The 20106-nt window shown below is 46.3% G+C and overlaps 1 protein-coding gene across 1 annotated transcript in view; it reads left to right on the top strand.

Moving 5' to 3' along the window:
• The window catches only part of LRP4 (LDL receptor related protein 4), a 32427-nt gene that overhangs the window by 8174 nt on the left and 4147 nt on the right, over window positions 1-20106 (top strand). The window contains exons 14-36 of the mRNA XM_069470567.1: window positions 611-828; window positions 989-1165; window positions 1583-1705; window positions 3338-3546; window positions 3721-3802; window positions 4594-4699; window positions 5517-5718; window positions 7199-7388; window positions 7472-7603; window positions 8520-8660; window positions 9017-9103; window positions 9214-9385; window positions 9897-10059; window positions 10181-10406; window positions 10766-11069; window positions 12122-12340; window positions 12506-12640; window positions 13794-13902; window positions 15385-15529; window positions 15784-15897; window positions 16357-16492; window positions 18280-18347; window positions 18916-19003. Coding sequence (XP_069326668.1) covers window positions 611-828; window positions 989-1165; window positions 1583-1705; window positions 3338-3546; window positions 3721-3802; window positions 4594-4699; window positions 5517-5718; window positions 7199-7388; window positions 7472-7603; window positions 8520-8660; window positions 9017-9103; window positions 9214-9385; window positions 9897-10059; window positions 10181-10406; window positions 10766-11069; window positions 12122-12340; window positions 12506-12640; window positions 13794-13902; window positions 15385-15529; window positions 15784-15897; window positions 16357-16492; window positions 18280-18347; window positions 18916-19003 — 3546 coding nt within the window. The remainder of the gene's footprint in view (window positions 1-610; window positions 829-988; window positions 1166-1582; window positions 1706-3337; window positions 3547-3720; window positions 3803-4593; window positions 4700-5516; window positions 5719-7198; window positions 7389-7471; window positions 7604-8519; window positions 8661-9016; window positions 9104-9213; window positions 9386-9896; window positions 10060-10180; window positions 10407-10765; window positions 11070-12121; window positions 12341-12505; window positions 12641-13793; window positions 13903-15384; window positions 15530-15783; window positions 15898-16356; window positions 16493-18279; window positions 18348-18915; window positions 19004-20106) is intronic.

Below are 20106 nucleotides of genomic sequence, written 5' to 3'. Positions count from 1 at the left end.
GAGCTAATTAATAATAGTAATTATTAGTTAGTTAATAATTATAATGATTAACAATAATTTTGTTGGCTTTTTATTGAAATTAATAGAGAAGTCTTGTAAACTCAAGAAAAAAACCCTGAAATGGAAGTTCTTAGCCTCTGGCTTTTAAAATTTCAATGCAGTCAATTGAGAGGGTGTCTCTTAAGACCCTGCAGTTGTATCGGCTCTTTTAGAAACACTGTACGTGCGTGTGTGTGTGTGTGTGTGTGTGTGTGTGTATAAAATACAAAAGGCAGTGGAGGAGAGTGTGAAAAAGAAGAAAGGGCCTGTCCTGATTAATATTACTTGTCAATTCCACGGCGGTTGGACTTTTGTCTGTTTTGTTCACTGCTGCATTTCCAGTGCCTGAGGTGGTGTGCCCTGCCCATAGCAGGTACTCAAAAAAATAATTGTTAAATGAATTAATGCTCTGTCTAAAGACATTTAAATTCAAACATTTAAAAACATTCTGTGGACCAAACAGTTGGAGTCCCCTGGGTTAAATGGATAAAAGCCCCCTCCCTGATTATTATCCTGGTTACCAGCCTATCCTCTGTTGCCCACCTCTCAATTTCCTTTTCTCTCCTCCTAGTACCATTTACTGGACAGACTGGGGCAACACTCCCCGCATTGAGGCCTCCAGCATGGATGGCTCCGGACGCCGCATCATTGCTGATACCCATCTCTTCTGGCCCAACGGCCTCACCATCGACTATGCTGGGCGCCGTATGTACTGGGTAGATGCTAAGCACCACGTCATCGAGAGGGCCAATCTGGATGGGAGTCACCGTAAGGCTGTCATTAGCCAAGGTGAGGCCCTTCCTTTACTCTCCTTCATCTCTCATCCTCCTTTCCCCATCTCTGTCCCCAGGAGCCTTGGCAGAGGGTGGGATTTGTGCAGTGGCCAGGCCTGGGCCCAGGAGCCGTGGCAGACCATGTCTGGACTGAGGTCTTGCTGGACTTTCCCCAGGCCTCCCTCATCCCTTCGCCATCACAGTGTTTGAAGACAGCCTGTACTGGACAGACTGGCACACCAAGAGCATCAATAGTGCTAATAAATTTACTGGGAAGAACCAGGAAATCATTCGTAACAAACTCCACTTCCCCATGGACATCCACACCTTGCACCCCCAGCGCCAACCTGCAGGTAAAAAACTGCCTACTAGCTGAGCTGAGTAGCCTCAGGATTGAGGTAGCCTCTGGTACCTCTGAGAACCTTCCTTGCACTTGTCATGGTTGCAGTTTCTTCTGGTGGGGAAATCCAGGCTGGCACAGACGTGGGCTAATTCCTCCCTCTGCTGGACATTCGGGGTTGTACAACATCAAGCTTCACGAAAGACTCTGCTTCACTGTTCCCATCTAATTCATGCAGACATTTACAGGGCATCTCTTATGTGCCAGGTACCCACTGTGCCAGCAGCTTGGCCAGATGTAAAAAATAATAAGATATAGTTCCTCCCTTAGGGAGCTCACACCCTGGCTGAACCCCTACTCCCTAGTCTTGGGGTCACCTGTGCAAATCTTTGGTTTTACCTGATCCTCCTGCTCTGGGCTCTTTGAGCAGGGAAAAACCGCTGTGGGGACAACAATGGAGGCTGCACCCACCTGTGTCTACCCAGTGGCCAGAACTACACCTGTGCCTGCCCCACTGGCTTCCGCAAGATCAACAGCCACGCCTGTGCCCAGAGTAAGTGGGTCTGGGACAGCAGCCTTGACGGCAGTGCCTCGAGAGGATGGGTGGGAGGAACAAGGGGGAGGAGTTGGAGAGACTGCCCATGGTGGGGAAGAGCCAGACTCCTCAGGTAGCCCCTGGAGAGGAAAAACTTAAGAGGCTGGAGGGATCTATATCAAAGCTGATGCCTGAGGACCTCGCCGTAATTGCTGTAGGTTCAGTGGCGCCACCTAGTTGAGTGTGAACACCTGCAACCAGGCTTGTGTATCTTTTCACCAGGTAGGATGCTTCTCTATAGGCAGCAGGAGGGTTTCGGGCTCTTCTAGAAAGCAGAGGAGTGATTTCCTACCTCTTTACCTTTAGGCTTACCCTGTTGAAGACTTTGTATCAGCCCTTTAACTGGGGAACCAAAATTAGAATCTCTGATGGTGCTCTGTGTATGTAGGTCCTGGCTAAATGTGTGTCAAGCCAGTAAAAGATAATGGGGTTACCTGGTCTCTCCCTGAACTACTACTGTGGCTTCCTTTGAGCTCATGTAGGGTTATTGCCTTGCGAGGGTAGCCCTGGATAGCTCAGCGCCATGGGTGACTTTTCCTAAGAATAGTCCAGAGAGGAGTGATCTGGGAGTATGGCATGACCCGCAAGGGGCCTGGGATAAGTCCTTGCTCATCAGCAGCTGTTCTTAATTAGTGCTGTGTATTCCACTGACCCTCTGAAATCTGGTTAAAATAAAATTCTCTAGGGATCTAGGTCCTTTCTAGAGAGTGTAATGGAAGGAAATCATTCAGAGGTTTTATTCATACAGACACTGAGAACCTAATTTCTAGCTCTGGGTTTTTCCCTTGCATACTTTTGTGCCCAGCTCTTCCTCTATTGTCCTTGTGAGACGCGAGAAGTTTCTCCATGAACTTCCCCTTAAGGGTTTCCCAGAGCTTGGAAGAAGACAGTTGGTAAAGTTAGGCAGGAAGTGCCTTTCCGGGTAGAAATGTCTGCTGGGAAAGTATTCAGACAGACCCGAGGAGGGGCAGAGCCGGCTGGGTAGAAGCTATGTAGAGGAATGGCCAAAGCTCCATTCCTGGAGTCAGACCTGAGTCCCAGCTCTGATGATTGTAGCTGTGGGATCCTGGGCAAGTTACTGGATCTCTGTTAGCCTCAGGACTGCTCATCTAGAAAGTGGGATTAAGAATAACGTGTACTGCAAAGGGTTGGTGTGAGATGAGAAAAGCACCAAGCTCAGTGCCTGGCAAGGAAAGCACTCAGTGAATAGAGGAAGGGATCTAGGTGGCAGAGAGGAGAGGCAGGAGCCCTGATGCCAACTTGGACGTCAGAGAAATAGGGGTGGAGGGTCAGCAGTGGGCTAGCCAGGGCGCTGGGAGAGATCGGGAAAAGTTGAGATGAAGCTGACAGAAATAGCGTATACTTCTGGGCCCTGGGTAGAGTCCATTCCCATTGGATTCTGAAACCTGATTCTGCCAGCATGGGCTGTCCGGTGTTCAAAGTGAGCCTGCAGTGTAAAGAGTAGGGGGCAAAGGGCACCAGATCCCAGGAAGTGTGATTGAACCAGATGTCACACAGGTGAGCGTCTGTGTCTGTCACTGTTCTTGGATTTAGAGCATTAAAAGAAGACCCCTTTCGGCCTTTGATCAGGTCTTGACAAGTTCCTGCTTTTTGCCCGAAGGATGGACATCCGTCGGATCAGCTTCGACACAGAGGACCTGTCCGACGATGTCATCCCACTAGCTGACGTGCGCAGTGCTGTGGCCCTTGACTGGGACTCCCGGGATGACCATGTGTACTGGACAGATGTCAGCACTGATACCATCAGCAGGGCCAAGTGGGATGGAACAGGACAGGAGGTAGGGCCCAGCGTGGGCCCAGGCCCACAGGGAGGGCAGAGATTGAGGGGTGGAATCTGCCCTCTCCAGAATAAGGGTTTCCCATACCTTTGCCAACCTTGAGAATTGGTGGGGTTTGGGCTCCAGAGCTAGAGTGGAAGTACAGTTGGTGATACAGCTTTGCTTCCTGCTCAGGTGGTAGTGGATACCAGTTTGGAGAGTCCCGCAGGCCTGGCCATTGATTGGGTCACCAACAAGCTATACTGGACAGATGCAGGTATGTACAGAAGAGCCATGTCCTGCCTGTCTAGCAGTCCTCTTATTTAAAGCCCTGGTCTCAGGTAGAAGGAGCCCAGTGTCCCTCCTGAACCACTTCTGTCTGATCCAAAGTCCTTGATAGGTCGGAAGTGGTGGAGCTGCTTTAGAGCCGAAATTAGAAGTTTATATCTGCAGCTCATGTGTGAGAAGTTCCCATGATGGCAGCTACTTCTGCTATGTAGCTGATGCTTGGGAATGTTTTGAGGCATTTCAGATAAGGAACCCATGCCCTGGGGTTTTCCTTCTATCGCTGGGTACCACAGGCATTTTTATTAGCCAGGCGAATGTGGGAGGCAAGGGGAATGCCTTGAACCAGTGCTACTCAAAAGTGTGGTCCCTGGACCAGCAGCACCAGCGTCACCTGGGAAGGTTTTAGACATGCAAATTCCTGGGCCCCACCCTAGACTTACTGTATCAGAATCTTCAGGAGTTAAGTTCAGGAATCTGTATTTTAACAAGCTCACCTGATTTATGCACACTAAAGTTTGAGAATCATTGGTTTAACTATAGGATAGAGTTGGTTGCCTAGGTTTGGGAAGTCTCGCTCTTCCAAGAAATGGAACTGATAACTTCCTTGAATTTCTTCTCAGTTCGTCACTAAATATCCATTGTGCACCTATCACAAAATATTTATTGAGCATCTACTTTGAGGTCTACCAGCACATAAGCAAGCCCTGTGCTAACCATGAAAGGTAAGAGGGTGAATGAATAAGACTAGAGTTAGTATCTTTGTCCCTTACTTCTTGGTAGGTACAGACCGGATTGAAGTGGCCAACACCGATGGGAGCATGAGGACAGTACTCATCTGGGAGAACCTTGATCGTCCTCGGGACATCGTGGTAGAACCCATGGGCGGGTAAGCACTGCCCCTTGTGAACAAGCTCTGCCTATCCACCCTCATACCTGGGTCCCACAGGGAAGTCTGGAGATGAGGGAGAGTGGCCAGATCTTATGGACACACCAGAGAAGCAAGAGCAGCTGTAGAAACCACAGAGGGTAGTGACCTTGTCTCCTCTGGACGAGGAAACTTTTTAAATTTTTTCTTCTCTTGTCTTTTTTTCTTTTTGGTTTGTTTACAAAAGTAACTCATTGTTCAAAAGAAATTACCTATATAGAAAGCAAAAATGCTCTATAATCTCATTCTCTAGCAATTGTTAACAGTTTAGGGTATTTTTTTTTCCAGACCTTCTTCTAAGTGCATATTAACAATTTTTGTTCTCGGTAGTGATAGTTTTGATTTTACAAAAATGGTATACTGTTTTGTGATTTTGTTATTTTTTGCTTATATATCTTTCCATTTGAATATATAGATCTACCTTGTTCTTCTTGGTGGTTCTGTAGAGTTTTGTTAAACTTATATACCATAATTAATTAACCCATCCAGTCAAGGAAACATTTCTTATTCCTTATCATCATCTCCCTTCTTTCTTTATTTATTCTCATTTAGGCCTTATTTGCTGTGTACTCTTTGAGCTATGGGCTCAAAGACCCTGGGGTACCTTTCGATAGTGATAGAAAATACAGTGCCTTTAGAGACAGCTCTGAGCCCAGGGCTGGGCCAGGCACTGAGGCAGGACACTGGGGCAGCTAATGCAGGCAGAAACCCTAGGTACCCTGAGTCCCTGCTAGATATTAACTGGAAGGCTTGTAAGACCTCCCTTGCCTTTGCCCAGGTACATGTATTGGACTGATTGGGGTGCCAGCCCCAAGATTGAACGAGCTGGCATGGATGCCTCAGAACGCCAGGTCATCATCTCTTCTAATCTGACCTGGCCTAATGGTTTGGCTATTGACTATGGGTCCCAGCGGCTGTACTGGGCTGATGCTGGCATGAAGACGATTGAATTTGCTGGACTGGATGGGAGCAAGAGGAAGGTAAGGGTGGCACCAAGCCATCTTCCCACAGCCTCCAGGACAGCACTCCCTGGCTGGCAGCTGGCAGGAGCTAGGGGGACCCAGAGGTATGGGACTAGCGTGGGGAGTGTACTGTTTCTCTGAGGCTGTGGCTGCCCTGCAGAGCTTGGGGGCAGAGGTGGGAAGGGGCTGCTGATTGATGGTGAAACTAGGGGCTTGTGTGGATTCTGGGCTGGGGATATAAATACACACTTTCCTAATAACCAGCACAAGTAACACTAATTAATCACCAGTTACACACATGGGCCCATGATGGATCTCGTGCTCTCTCTTTCTTTTTGTTTTTGTTATTGTTTATTTTGGTATAATTTCAAACTTACAGAAAAGTTGCAAGAATAGTAAAAAGAAAAAATAACACATTTTGCCACATTTGTTTACCATTCTCATTTTCTCTATATATACACACACAATTATTTTTCTGAACCATCTGAGATTAAATTGGAGACATCTGGCTCTTCACTTCAAAATATTCCTGTACAAATTTCCTAAGAACAAGGACATTGTCTTCACCACAGTGCAATTATCAAAGTCAGGAAATTTAACATTAATATAATATTACTGTCAAATCCACAGCTCATGTTCAATTTCACTACTAATTGCCTCAATAATGTCCTTTATAGCTTTTTTTCTTCTTTTTCTTCTTTCTCTTTTGGTCCAGGATCCAATCCAGGATCACCCACTGTGTTTAGTAATCATGTCTCTCTCTTTCTCTCTCTCTCTTTTTTTTTTTCTGGAAAAGGTGTCTCACTATGTTGCCTAGGCTGGTCTCAAACTCCTGGGTCTAAGTGATCCGCCCACCCAGCCTCCCAAGTAGCTGGGACTATAGGCACACACCACTGCGCCCAGCTAATCATGTCTCTTTAATCTATAATCTGGAACACTTTCTTAGCCTTCCTATGTCTGTCTTGACCTTTGCATTTTTTAAAAATAAAGGCTGGTTATTTTGTAGAATGTCTCTCAGTTTGGGTTTGTCTGATGTTTCCTTGTGATCGGATTCAGATTATGCATTTGCTGCAGGAATACTACGTTAAGTGAAGTGTCCTGAGTTCTCAATGTATCTCATCAGTAGGCATAGTTGTTGGTTTGCCCATTTTTGTGACATTTACTATGATTTCATGGTTAAGGTGGTATCCACTGTAAAGTTGCTATTTTTCCTTTTGTAATTAATAAGTAATTTTTGCAGACATACTTTGAGATTATATAAGTGGTATGACTTCCAGCATCTTCCAGTACAATTATCACACAACCCTTGGAGCCAGGCATGATCATATCATAGATTGATAGACCAAGGCTCAGAGAGATTTTATAACTAGCTCTTACTTGAGGTCACACAGCAGATGGTGGCAGCAGAGCTGCATTCTGACTCCATGCTGACCTCTTGACCACTGCCGTGTACTGTCAGACCTTGCTGGGGGTAACATAAGTGCTGGGGCTCTGGCAGGTGCTGATCGGAAGCCAGCTCCCCCACCCTTTTGGGCTGACCCTTTATGGAGAGCGCATCTATTGGACTGACTGGCAGACCAAGAGTATACAGAGTGCCGACCGGCTGACGGGCCTGGACCGGGAGACCCTGCAGGAGAACCTGGAGAACCTCATGGACATCCACGTCTTCCACCGCCGGCGGCCCCCAGGTGAGCAGTCCTTGGCCTGCATTGGCTTCTCCTTGGCCTTCCTATGCCTTAGCTCTCCCCACTGACCACGCCTCTCTACCCAGTGTCCACACCATGTGCCGTGGAGAATGGCGGCTGCAGCCACCTGTGTCTTCGGTCCCCAAATCCAAGCGGCTTCAGCTGTACCTGCCCGACAGGCATCAACCTGCTGCCTGATGGCAAGACCTGTTCACCAGGTGAGTTGAAGCATCATGGATCTGGATAGAGCCTCTGGTGGGAGTGGCTCTCTTCCTTCTCCACTGAGGGAAGGAAACTGAGTCTTGGTGCTTCTAGAGGCTTAGGGGAGAGACTAAGAGCTTCCAGAAAAGAGGAGATGTCTAGGCAAGAGGCGAGGTAGACAGGATTGGAGGTAGGATCCAATTAGTTCTTATGGTGTCTTCATACATGTTAGAAAAAGATATTCCTTTCTCAAGACACTTGGAAAATTGCCATAATATACCGATTTTGTTAAAACAAGACACTTACTTCCATCTCTGCCCAAAATTGATATAATATGAAAATGTATGTTATCTACAATGTAATGGTACCCTTCCCTTAGATGTGCCACTTTTATGAGTACACAATCTAAGGGACGACCTCATTGGAGGGTCTTAGAAGCAGGACCTGGCTACCCAGATGTTGGAAGTCAAGGTTTCTCCCTAGGGGACGCTGCATGGTAGGCTGCATTTGAACTCTAACTTCCCAGGGAATTTGAGTGAGAAAGGAGCTATGAACTGTGCCTCCCAGGTTGTGGGTAAAGCCCTCTGGGGTCCCCCTACTCTTTTTTGTTCTCTCTTTCTTAATCTTCGTGGTAAAGGGTCCTTCAAAGAGAGCAACTTCCATGATACTAATAAAGAGGTATCATTTATGAATACGCATGAGACCTAATGGTAAGTGCTTGATGTACATGATCTCTTTTAATCCTTACAGCCAGCCTGTTATTGTTCCCATTTTATAGATGAGGAAACTGAGTAAATTTAAATAACTTGCCTAAGATCACACACAGCTAGAAACTAGCAGGGCCATGACATGAGCTTCCATTTGCCTGACATCCAGATCCTCTTAATGGCTGTGCTAGAGTCATCCTCCTCCTTCCTCTCTCCACCTGGGCAGGCATGAATAGTTTCCTCATCTTCGCCAGGAGGATAGATGTACGCATGGTCTCCCTGGACATCCCTTATTTTGCTGATGTGGTGGTACCAATCAACGTTACCATGAAGAACACCATTGCCATTGGAGTAGACCCCCAGGAAGGTCTGTGTGGCACTCTCTCTCCATCTTGGCTTCTGTCCCTGCCCTACACCAGCTACTGTCCTTCCTTTTCTACCACCTTTGTCTCCTGCTAAGAACCCGGGGGCTCCCCATTCCCTCTGACATAGCCCCTGTCTACAGTACTTTCTCTTTGGTTGTGAGGGCGTGGTTTGGGGCCTTCTTCCCTCCATCTCTGCCAAGAGCTGTCCTGCTCTGATATTTCTATACTTTTCCTTGATTTCCTTGCTAGGGGCTCCAGGGCTCTCTCGCATGCTCTGGTGTCTCAGGATATGAGTCGGCTTTATGTGTCCCATTGTTGGGGGTGAGAGCCTAGGTTGAGCCAAGCCTTCCCTCTCCAGGAAAAGTGTACTGGTCTGACAGCACGCTGCACAGGATCAGCCGTGCCAGTCTGGATGGCTCACAGCATGAGGACATCATCACCACAGGTGGGCAGGCCTTCCTCCCAGCCCAGGGACTACCTTTCTGGCTACAGAGCTGGGGAAATATCCAATCTGTTTTACAGCAGGAGCCAGCACGTTCTTTTGACTTCCTGCAGGGCTACAGACTACAGATGGGCTTGCGGTAGATCCCATTGGCCGGAAAGTGTACTGGACAGACACGGGAACAAACCGAATTGAAGTGGGCAACTTGGATGGATCCATGCGGAAAGTGTTGGTGTGGCAGAACCTTGACAGTCCCCGGGCCATTGTCCTGTACCACGAGATGGGGTGAGAGCTGGCTCTATCGCTTTGGGTAGCAGAGTGGACTGGCTCAGCTGGGGCTATGGATAGGGTGAGGGTGGGCAGTGGAGAGCAGACATGCGTCACAGGAACACTGAATTGTAGAGGTCACTGTAGGTTGACCTCCCTGGGGATGTTCTGCTCCCTTCTCACTTCTTTGGCAGGCTGCTGTCTTTCTGCTGTGGGTATAGAGGTTAAAAGCATGAGCTGTGGAGTCAGAAGACCAGGATTCAAATCTTTTCATCATGTATTAGCTGCATCACTTTGGGTCTAGTATTTAACCTCCCTGATCCTCAGCTTCCTTACCTGAGAAATGGAGGTGACAGTGAAAATGCATACCTTGTGGCCCTCATGAGGATTAAGTGAGAGAGAATGCATGTGAAGTATTTTGCAAAGTGTTTGGCATACTATAAGTACTCAGAGTATATCTGACATACCGTAAGTACTTATAGTATATGGTAGGTGCTAGAATAATCAGCTAATAATCTTCCTCACTCAGGTTCATGTACTGGACAGACTGGGGGGAGAATGCCAAGTTAGAACGGTCTGGAATGGATGGCTCAGAGCGCACAGTGCTCATCAACAACAACCTAGGGTGGCCGAATGGACTAACTGTGGACAAGGCCAGCTCCCAGCTGCTATGGGCTGATGCCCACACTGAGGTGAGAGCCCTGCCCCTGCTGCTTCCCCAAAGCCTGGGAAGGTAGGAGAGGTCTGTCCAGGATCTCCATTGAGGACTCCCAGTCTGCTAATAGCAACCCCTACCCTCTCCCTCCTCTGCAGCGAATTGAGGCTGCTGACCTAAATGGTGCCAATCGGCATACATTGGTGTCACCAGTGCAGCACCCATATGGCCTCACCTTGCTTGACTCCTATATCTACTGGACTGATTGGCAGACCCGCAGTATCCACCGTGCTGACAAGGGTACTGGCAGCAATGTCATCCTGGTGAGGTCCAACCTGCCAGGCCTCATGGACATCCAGGCTGTGGACCGGGCACAGCCACTGGGTAAGAAAACCCCTGGGGCTCTGGGTCAGAGCCTCTGGCTTCCTAAGCCTCAACATCAGAGATATATCCAGAGCTCAGAACTCCTTTATAATAAACAAACAGCAACCTGCCTAAGCCCCCTTCCTGTACCAGGCTGTGTTCCCTCTGGATATGGCTGGCACTGCAATTGCATGATGCTGTCACCTTCAGAGGGCTCCTAGAGGTACTCCTGTGGGCACTCCTTCTACCTCACCCCAACAGGCACTGAATCCTGTCACTTAGAACAACAAGAGTCAGCTGCAGCAAACTAGGACCTTTGTAAGATTCAGACAGTATTCCAGGCTGGGTGGAAACACTTGTGCTTCTCTCTCTCATCACAGGTTTTAACAAGTGTGGCTCAAGAAATGGCGGCTGCTCACACCTCTGCTTGCCTCGGCCCTCTGGCTTCTCCTGTGCCTGCCCCACTGGCATCCAGCTGAAGGGAGACGGGAAGACCTGTGATCCCTCTCCTGAGACCTACCTGCTCTTCTCCAGCCGTGGCTCCATCCGGCGTATCTCACTGGATACCAGCGACCACACAGATGTGCATGTCCCTGTTCCTGAGCTCAACAATGTCATCTCTCTAGACTATGACAGTGTGGATGGAAAGGTCTATTACACAGATGTGTTCCTGGATGTTATCAGGTATGAGTATCACTGAAACCTCCAGAGGACACAGACTCTTTTCTGATCCCTCATGGGTGAGGTTATTTTCTGTTTTGACCTCTAAAGGGACTGATTGGGCAATTTGGATAGTGAGTACTAATCCTGACTTGTTCATTTTGTATTGTTATCACTTGGAGCAGAGTTTCAAACTTTTGTTTGCTTAAAGATTATATGAAAGCCTAGTATGTAACCCAAACAATAAAACAGATAAAGTCAGGCTGGGGACCTGGAGCCTCCACACCTACCATTGGATCCTGAGGGAGCTCCAGGAATCCCCTAGGACTCATTGATGAGTAGGCCATGTAGTTAGCATCTGTATTGCAGTAAAGGAGTCCTGGCTAAATGCCAAGGCTTATTATGGTGGTTTACAAAGTTGTTGTTGTTTCTAACATTTTTTATTATTATTATTATTCTTTAAATTTTTGGCCCCAACCCAACTCAGGAATATTGTACCCTGCCCGATAGTAAGAGTGGTTTCCCATGGCAGACATTCTCACGTGGAGGAACAGGGGGCATTCTCCTTTGCTCTCCCCTCAGGAGTATATTAGAATCTCATGCTGGGGACAGGTGGGCATATGCAGTTTAGAGAAGTTGCCCATTGATTGTGATCCCTGATTGTGTTCCCTGTCCTGAGGTTGAATTCCCTGGTGTAGGGCCTCTGTAAAAATGTACAGGTAGGTTTTGACAAATCTGTTTTTCTTATAATCACTTCCTAGCAATCCTTCTCTCTTCCCAAAGATACATGGGGAATGATTAACCTGTCTTCTGGCAAGATAAGGGCCCAAACCTTCTCCTGTTTCCAGTTAGCAGGAAACACTCTTCTTCCTAAGAGAATTCATTCATTCATTCTGCAAATATTTTATTGAGCACACTTATTATGCTGGGTGCTGAGGCATGTACTAATAGATACTTGGTCTCTTCCCCTATGGAGCTTATAGTCTAGTGAGGGTCCAATTATGGAAACATGGATTAAAGGAGTTTGTCTAGTCTGATCAATCTGGTCACTCATCCAACCCTGGGCTCTCCCCAAGGCGAGCAGACCTGAATGGCAGCAACATGGAGACAGTGATCGGGCGTGGGCTGAAGACCACTGATGGGCTGGCAGTGGACTGGGTGGCCAGGAACCTGTATTGGACAGATACAGGTCGAAATACTATTGAAGCATCGAGGCTGGATGGTTCCTGCCGCAAAGTGCTGATCAACAACAGCCTAGATGAGCCCCGGGCCATTGCTGTTTTCCCCAGGAAGGGGTAAGTTTATGGCCTGCACAAAAGAGATCCAGGGGAGAAGGAACTGGTGGAAAAGAGGCCCTTGCAGGGCTCCTACATATTACTGGTATTAATGTGTCCCCTGTGTTCTCTCGACCTCTTGGTGCCATCTTGCCATGGCTTAATGATGCCACTGTTGTGTGTCAGATACCTCTTCTGGACAGACTGGGGCCATATTGCCAAGATTGAACGGGCAAACCTGGATGGCTCTGAGCGGAAGGTCCTCATCAACACAGACTTGGGTTGGCCCAATGGCCTCACCCTGGACTATGATACCCGCAGGTAGGAATTCTGTCCCAATCAGCCTCTTGGAAATCAGGTGGGCAGAGGAGAGGATGGTTGATATTGAAGTAGGAAAAATGAAAAGATGGGTGGAGAAGAGAAAGCATTGAGAAGGATGAGGGAACATATTCTTAGAGCACGGATTGCTAAATCCAGCCCTCAACCCTCAGGTGGGTTTTGTTTGGCTGGTTTACATTCTTAATTTGAGTGCCTTCAGTAGAGCATGTCCTATGGCTGGACCACAGGTCCCACTCCTCCATCCATTTAAGAGCTGATTCTTGTATTTGTCATTCTCCTGATCCCTAGAATTTGCAACTCCTGGCCTAGATAAAAAATGCTGGAGGGCATAAGAAGAGGGTGAAAGGGGCTCTGAAGTAGTCTGTTCCCCCTTGTACCCCAGGGGAAGGGAGAGGAATCAAAGTCATTTGGAAAATTGGCAGAATGAGAGTTCTTTTAACCTCAGTGAGGTCAACATAGACTGAGTTCTCTTGAAGACTATTTGTAAGAATTTGGGCTTAGATCTTGGGCAGGAGTCACAGGGTGATCAAGTTCCTGGAGATGAGTCTGGATGGCTCCTCTGAGGTTACTAGACTTTCTTTCCCTCCCCAGAACAGTCCTGGCCTCTCCCCATTTATGAATCACCAGCTTCAGGACTTACAACGACTTCTCATCAAGGGTGCTTCTTTTTTTTTTTTTTTTTTTTTTTAGACAGAGTCTCACTCTGTTGCCCAGGCTAGAGTGAGTGCCGTGGCGTCAGCCTAGCTCACAGCAACCTCAAACTCCTGGGCTCAAGCGATCCTCCTGCCTCAGCCTCCCCAGTAGCTGGGACTACAGGCATGCGCCACTATGCCCGGCTAATTTTTCTATATATATATTTTTAGTTGTCCATATAATTTCTTTCTATTTTTAGTAGAGACGGGGTCTCACTCTTGCTCAGGCTGGTCTCGAACTCCTGACCTTGAGCGATCCGCCCGCCTCGGCCTCCCAGAGTGCTAGGATTACAGGCGTGAGCCACCGCGCCCGGCCAAGGGTGCTTCTTGATTGCTCACAGCATCTGCCAGTTCAGCTCAGGAGAAGACAGATAGCTCCTTAGGGAGAAGAGCTGGGTCCCTGGCAAGCATTTTAGGCAGCCCTTCTCTCCCTTTCTTTGCAGGATCTACTGGGTAGATGCACATCTGGACCGGATTGAGAGTGCTGACCTCAACGGGAAACTGCGGCAGGTCTTGGTCAGCCATGTCTCCCACCCCTTTGCCCTCACACAGGTACTAGCTCAGGAAAGAGGTAACTAAACCTCCTCGACTGTGGTGTTTCCTCGGGGTTCTAAGTCAGCAGCCAGCATCAGCTGTAGTTGCTACTGAACAGGTGTGCTATGGAAGCTCATGTTAGGGCTTTTTCCTGTGCCCTGAAGCCATGCCACCAAGTGCTCCACTGCTCCTATACCACCACTCCCATGTTCTAGCATTCCAAGGAATGGTTCTCAAACACTGGTGTACAGACTCGGGTGTGGAGCTTGTTAAAATGCAGGTTCCTGGGCCTTGGCTATAGAGAATCTGCTTTAGGAGAGTCAGGCCCAGGAATATGCATTTTGGTAAGTTCTCCAGTTGATCCTAATGCTGTGGTCCCAGCATCTGAGCTCAGGCAGCTCACTTAGTGGCAATAGGGTGGAGTGGCTAAAAGCCAGAGTTTTGAGGCATTCAGCCAGTTGGTGTTTATTGAGTACTACCAAGGTACTGGGTACCTGGGTTCAAATTCTATCTGTATTATTAAATAACTGTGTAACTTTGAACAAGAGACTGAACTTCTCTAAGCTTTAGTTACCTGTAAAACAAATCAGCCTAATAATAGTATCCTCCTGAAATATACACAAAACATTAGCACAGTACCTGGCACATAATAGCACTAAAATGTATGTTATCTGTAACTATTTTAATTATTTTAGCTGTCATTTTTGACAGGCCTAACATTGTTAGATAATTTGGAGAAGGAAAAAGATCTATCAAACCTGGGGCCAAAACAGGGATTCTGAATCACTTAAAAATCTTTGTCCCTTTTTGACAAACATCTTCCACCATGTCTATACTCTGTATTATATCCTACCAGCCAAAAAGATTTTGTCTGACTTTACTTAATGATAGGCATTTTTTTTTCATACTCCAAATGTAAAACTACAGGGTAATATTGAATACAATTTTCCAATGTACAAGTTTCCTCCAGAGTTTCAGATCTATCCCCTGGAGTGGGAGAGGAAACACCTTCATTGCCCCTCCCCTACCCCTGGTTGAGGATTTCAGGATCATTGGATTAGACAGAAGCCACCCACAGAAGCAAGCAGAGGATTTGAGTCAGTGCTCTGAGCTAAGGGCCCAGAACCTTTGAATTTACTCGTATTTGCTAGGTAGGGAGTCACTCAGTCAATTGACTAAGGACTGAATGTTAGGTGCTGGAAATTCAGAGATGAATAAAACACATTCTTGTTCTTGAAGAACTTAATCTGGTAGGACAGACAGACATATAAACAGATTACCTTCTTCAAGTATAAAAACTCACTTGTGCAAGTGACTACAAGGTACCGAACAGCATGGATGAGAAAATGGTGAACTCTATATGGATTTGGGGATGCCCAGAAGTCGATCTGGTGAATAAGAGATGAAGAAGGCATTTTAGCAGAGGGAGTAGTACATGCTGAGGCACAGAAGCTGTACCTGAATAATATTTCCTCTTTTTTTGGTTTCCCTATTGAGTAGCAGGACAGGTGGATCTACTGGACAGACTGGCAGACCAAGTCAATCCAGCGTGTCGACAAGTACTCAGGCCGGAACAAGGAGACAGTGTTGGCCAATGTGGAAGGACTCATGGATATCATCGTGGTTTCCCCTCAGCGGCAGACAGGTGGGCTCCTGGATCCTGAGCCTGCTTCCTTACCATCAGTGGAATTGGTTGGTCACCCCAAGGACCAAGATAGTTAGGGCCACAGGAAAGCCTTTTGGTTGACATCTTCAGCTCTTAGACCTTTTCAGCCCCTGCGGGTATACCCCTCCTGTCCCTGGGAGTAGGCTGGCCCTGGATTTCCTCCTTTTAGAGAAGTGTTAAATTGGGAGACCTGGTTCTGTCCCAGACCAGACACTCATCTGCTTTGCCTCCAGGGACCAATGCCTGTGGCGTGAACAATGGTGGCTGCACCCACCTCTGCTTTGCCAGAGCCTTGGACTTCGTGTGTGCCTGTCCTGATGAGCCTGATGGCCGGCCCTGTTTCCTTGGTGAGTTGGGACTGAATGGCCCCAGGAAGGGTAGAGAGGGGTTCAGCAGCCTCTCTGATCCCTGGATCTGATCTTTCATTCTGGGTGGGATCCCTCTACAGAAGGTCTTATTACTGGAGTGACTGGGAGCAATGTGTTTGGGCTCTTTGGATTCACTCAGACCTGGGTTTATCTGGCCTCTGGCATTTGCTAGAACAGAATTCAGGTCTCTCAATTCCCAGATCCCTGCTGTGGGATCATCAGTGGCCTGTGCAGTACTCTCTCTCCCTGACTTTTAAGGGCCAGCTGTCCCATCCAGAGGTATTATATTGAATCCAAGTCGCTTTTATTTACAGTATTAATGGCCTGGGATTAGGGCAGCTAAAAGATTGCTTTGTCACATTCTCTAGCTGCTACTCTTGGACCATACGTAGAGGTTTAGGGTTCCAGTGGCCCACCCCAATCCTCTTTCCTCTCCAGTACCTGGCCTGGTGCCCCCTGATCCTAGGGCTACCAGCATGAGTGAAAAGAGCCCAGTGCTACCCAACACGCTACCTACCACCTTGCGTTCTTCTACCACCCGGACTCGCACGTCTCTGGAGGAGGTGGAAGGAAGGTAAGTAGGTTCATTCAGTATAAGACCAGGGGTGCTTTAATTCAAATCACCATCCCCTACCAGCAGAAAATCATAGTCCCAGCTTGATAATTCTAGCAGATGGGAAGTAGATCACATCACTGACCACCAGTCCCTGCTGTTTGGCTCAGGAGGTGATATTTAGATTTGTAGATTTTTGCAAGTGATTCCTTTCTAGCTCTGAGGTCAAGAAGCTTTAAGAGCAGCTTTAAAGAGAAATCACTTAAGAGGAGTTCCCACGTGGCATTCCTCTTTCTTCCTCTCTCTCTGTAACATTTGCTCACATGTCTCAGGCTTAGTATATAGTCTTATCCTAAAGTGGCCTCTGGGCTGTGGCTTTATGACTTGGAACAAAAAGGTTTCCCCAGGGGTATGATGGCCTTACCTTTTAATGACCCTAGCTTATAATGACATGTGCATGCACACATACATACAACATTTTTAAATAAGGAAGCATAACCACGAACAGTTCTCAAATCAAGTATAAAATATTTTATACCATTAAACTGAAGGTGCTACCAATTATAAAATGCATCCTGATTTGAGAGATTAAACTGAAAACATGACCAAGGGCAATTGTGAGATGCCATCGATTGTAAGTCATGTTCCTATTTCAGAGATGTTGGACTGTAGGAAAAAATGTGCATCTTAAAATTGATGAAATATGATATTCAATTTAGAGATTCTTATAACTATTTTCATTTATACTTTATAAAAAAGTAACCTGGAAATACAGATGGGAATAAAGAAGAAATGAGTACCCACATACTTATGTAATAATAATCCTTAATACTTCGATGCCCATCTTTTTTAGACATTTTTCTAATTAGAACAGTTTTTTTCACTACAATGTACTTGTCTCTTTATTGTTATCAATATCAACTATAGCTTAAATTTAGTTAATACTTGATTTCAATTCTGAAAGCAGAAATATAATAATAATCCCAAATAAGAATTCTGGATTTCAGTGTTCTTAAAGTTACAAGATTTGCACATGATCAAATTCACATGCTGTGTGCCCCATTCTATTGTAAACAAAAGCAAACCCCCAGGTATAAATAGTTTCTCACTAACTTTTAAGTACTATGAATAATTATTAAGTTCTGATTTTCTTTAGGTTTATTTAGAAAACTTTTGACTCCCCTCCTTGAACGTTTTCTTACTGTCAGAGTTCTGTTTGAAGAGTCAGTGCATTTTGGTTTCCCCTGCTCTTGCGAGTAGCTTTTCTCCAGCCTTTTACGAGATGCCTTTAATTGCCTGCACATAATGTGCCACAAAGAAGTTACCTTCTGACCATTTCAAGTTAGTTTTCCGAGCACTCCCTGTGGCATATTCCCTTGTGAAAGAATGAAGGGAAGAAAAACAACTTTTTTTTTTCTTTTTTACCTTGTGATATTTAGACTTTGTGATAATTTTTATCCAGTCAGATTTTCTTGGCCATTGGCTCCTTCTAACTCATCCTGGTAGTTCAAGAAAGCCTATTATTAATGTCCTTAGTATTCTTTCTGCAGACTTCCAGACCTGCTTCTCATTTTTAAAGGTACATATTTTATAACACATTTAAACCTGGTATAGTGGCTTAAAAACAGTGACTCACATTCATTTCTCTCCATTTCCTGGTCTTGCCCTCTCCATACTTCTGATATCTTCCATCTGGTACACTCTCATGCTGGAAAGCCCCACTCAAAGGCCTTGCCCCCTTTCATGGAGGAAGGCATGATCTTCAATGAATACGAGTAGCCTTCATATTTAGTTCTCTATGCCCACAGATGCTCTGAAAGGGATGCCCGGCTGGGCCTCTGTGCCCACTCCAATGAGGCTGTACCAGCTGCTCCAGGTAAGCCCTGAGTGCCCCACTGTTTTGGAAAAGAAGATACAAAGAGTCTAAGTCTCCATTGACATTTTTCATAACCTTCATGGGGACTCTTTGGGGTTGATGAACTCTTTTCTTATACTAAATCCATAGACATAATCATAATAGCCATCACTGATGGTATGCTTTCCATATGCCAGGCATTTGATAAGCCATATATATGCTGTGCGTGTGTGTATATATATATATATATATACACATTCTCATTTAAACTCCACTAGCCCCATGAAATATTATTCCTTACATTTAATGAGAAAATGTAGGCTTAGAAGTTAAGCATCCTGTCTTAAGTCACATAGCTAGTGGGTGGTGGAGTTGGGATTGCAGATGCTGGCAGAGTAGACAGATTTCTTCTCAGCCTCCTCGCCTACCTGCTGTGGCCTCTCCTCTGAGTAGAAGGCCCCTAGCCATCCTCTGATGGGTACGATCCAACACTTACAAAAGGAGCTCTTCATCTTTCCACCCCTCATATCAACACCAGGTGGAAAGTTGTGTGAATGGTCCTTGCCCAGTGTCTCTCTGTTCTTCATAGGGGAAGGACTTCATATCAGCTATGCCATCGGTGGACTCCTCAGTATTCTTCTGATTTTGGTGGTGATTGCGGCTTTGATGCTGTATAGGTAATCTCAGCCTTGCCTCAGGGGCCACATACTCATCGGTCCTCATTAGCATGTCTGGGATCTCTAGAAGCTCCACAGTTCACTGAATTAGCCTCTGATCAGCCTTATTTCCAGGTTGGGTCCCTGGTTAGAGCAGCAGAAGGACAGGGCAGAATACTGACTCTTATTCCCCAGTCACAGCCTAAGCATTTTTTTATTTAGTGACCATAGCAACCCTTGGGATTTTCTCTATAGAGTAGGATGCTGGGGGCACAGAGGATGTTACCCAAAGTCATACTGTAAGAGGTAAAGCTGAGGGTGACCCTAGCATCTGTGCTTTTTCCACTACCCCACTCTACCTCAAACGATTGAAATTGGAAATGATTTTCCCTTTGCACAAATACAACACTTTACTACAATATTGGTTGACATATCATTTCTCAATAGCAATCATCCTGGAAAGATAGAATGTGTCATTTTCAATGCAGAATCTTCTTTTTATATTTTCCACCAAATGCTTTAAACACAGCTTACAGAAAAAAATGTCTGGATTTTGCTGCTGCTGCTATTCAAAATAATAATAAATAATGGTAATAGTTAACCACTTAATGAATATGTATCAATGCCACAATCCTGTAATTATTCCTCACTTTAAGATGAGGCTCTGAGGCTCAGAAAGTTTAGACTGTGTCTACCAAGATCCCAGCTAGTAAGTAACAGAGGTGGGATTGAAACATAGATCTGTCTGACTCTAAAAGGTCAGTGTATTAGTTATCCATTGCTGCATAAAAAAATTACCCTAAAACTTAGTGACTTAAAATGACAACCGTTTATTATCTCATAATTTCTGAGGGTCAGAAATCCAGACGCAGCTCAGGTGGGTGCCTCTGCCTCAAGGTCTCTCACAGGTTGCAATCCAGGTATGAGCGAGGGTTGTGGTCTCATCTCAAGGCTTGACTGGGGAAGGATTCCCTTCCAAACACAGTCATGTAGTTGTTGACAGGATTCAGTTCCTCACAGGCTGTTGGCTGCAGGCCTTCCTCATCAGCTCCTTGCCTCATGAGCCTTTCCATAGCACAACTTACAACATGGCAGCAGCTTGCTTCTCCCAGAGTAAGAACAAG

This window comes from Eulemur rufifrons, chromosome 6 (genome assembly GCF_041146395.1).
Source record: "Eulemur rufifrons isolate Redbay chromosome 6, OSU_ERuf_1, whole genome shotgun sequence".
Lineage (NCBI taxonomy): Eukaryota > Metazoa > Chordata > Mammalia > Primates > Lemuridae > Eulemur > Eulemur rufifrons.
Note: the sequence above shows the minus strand (reverse complement) of the source record. Positions and strands in the feature narration are given on the sequence as shown.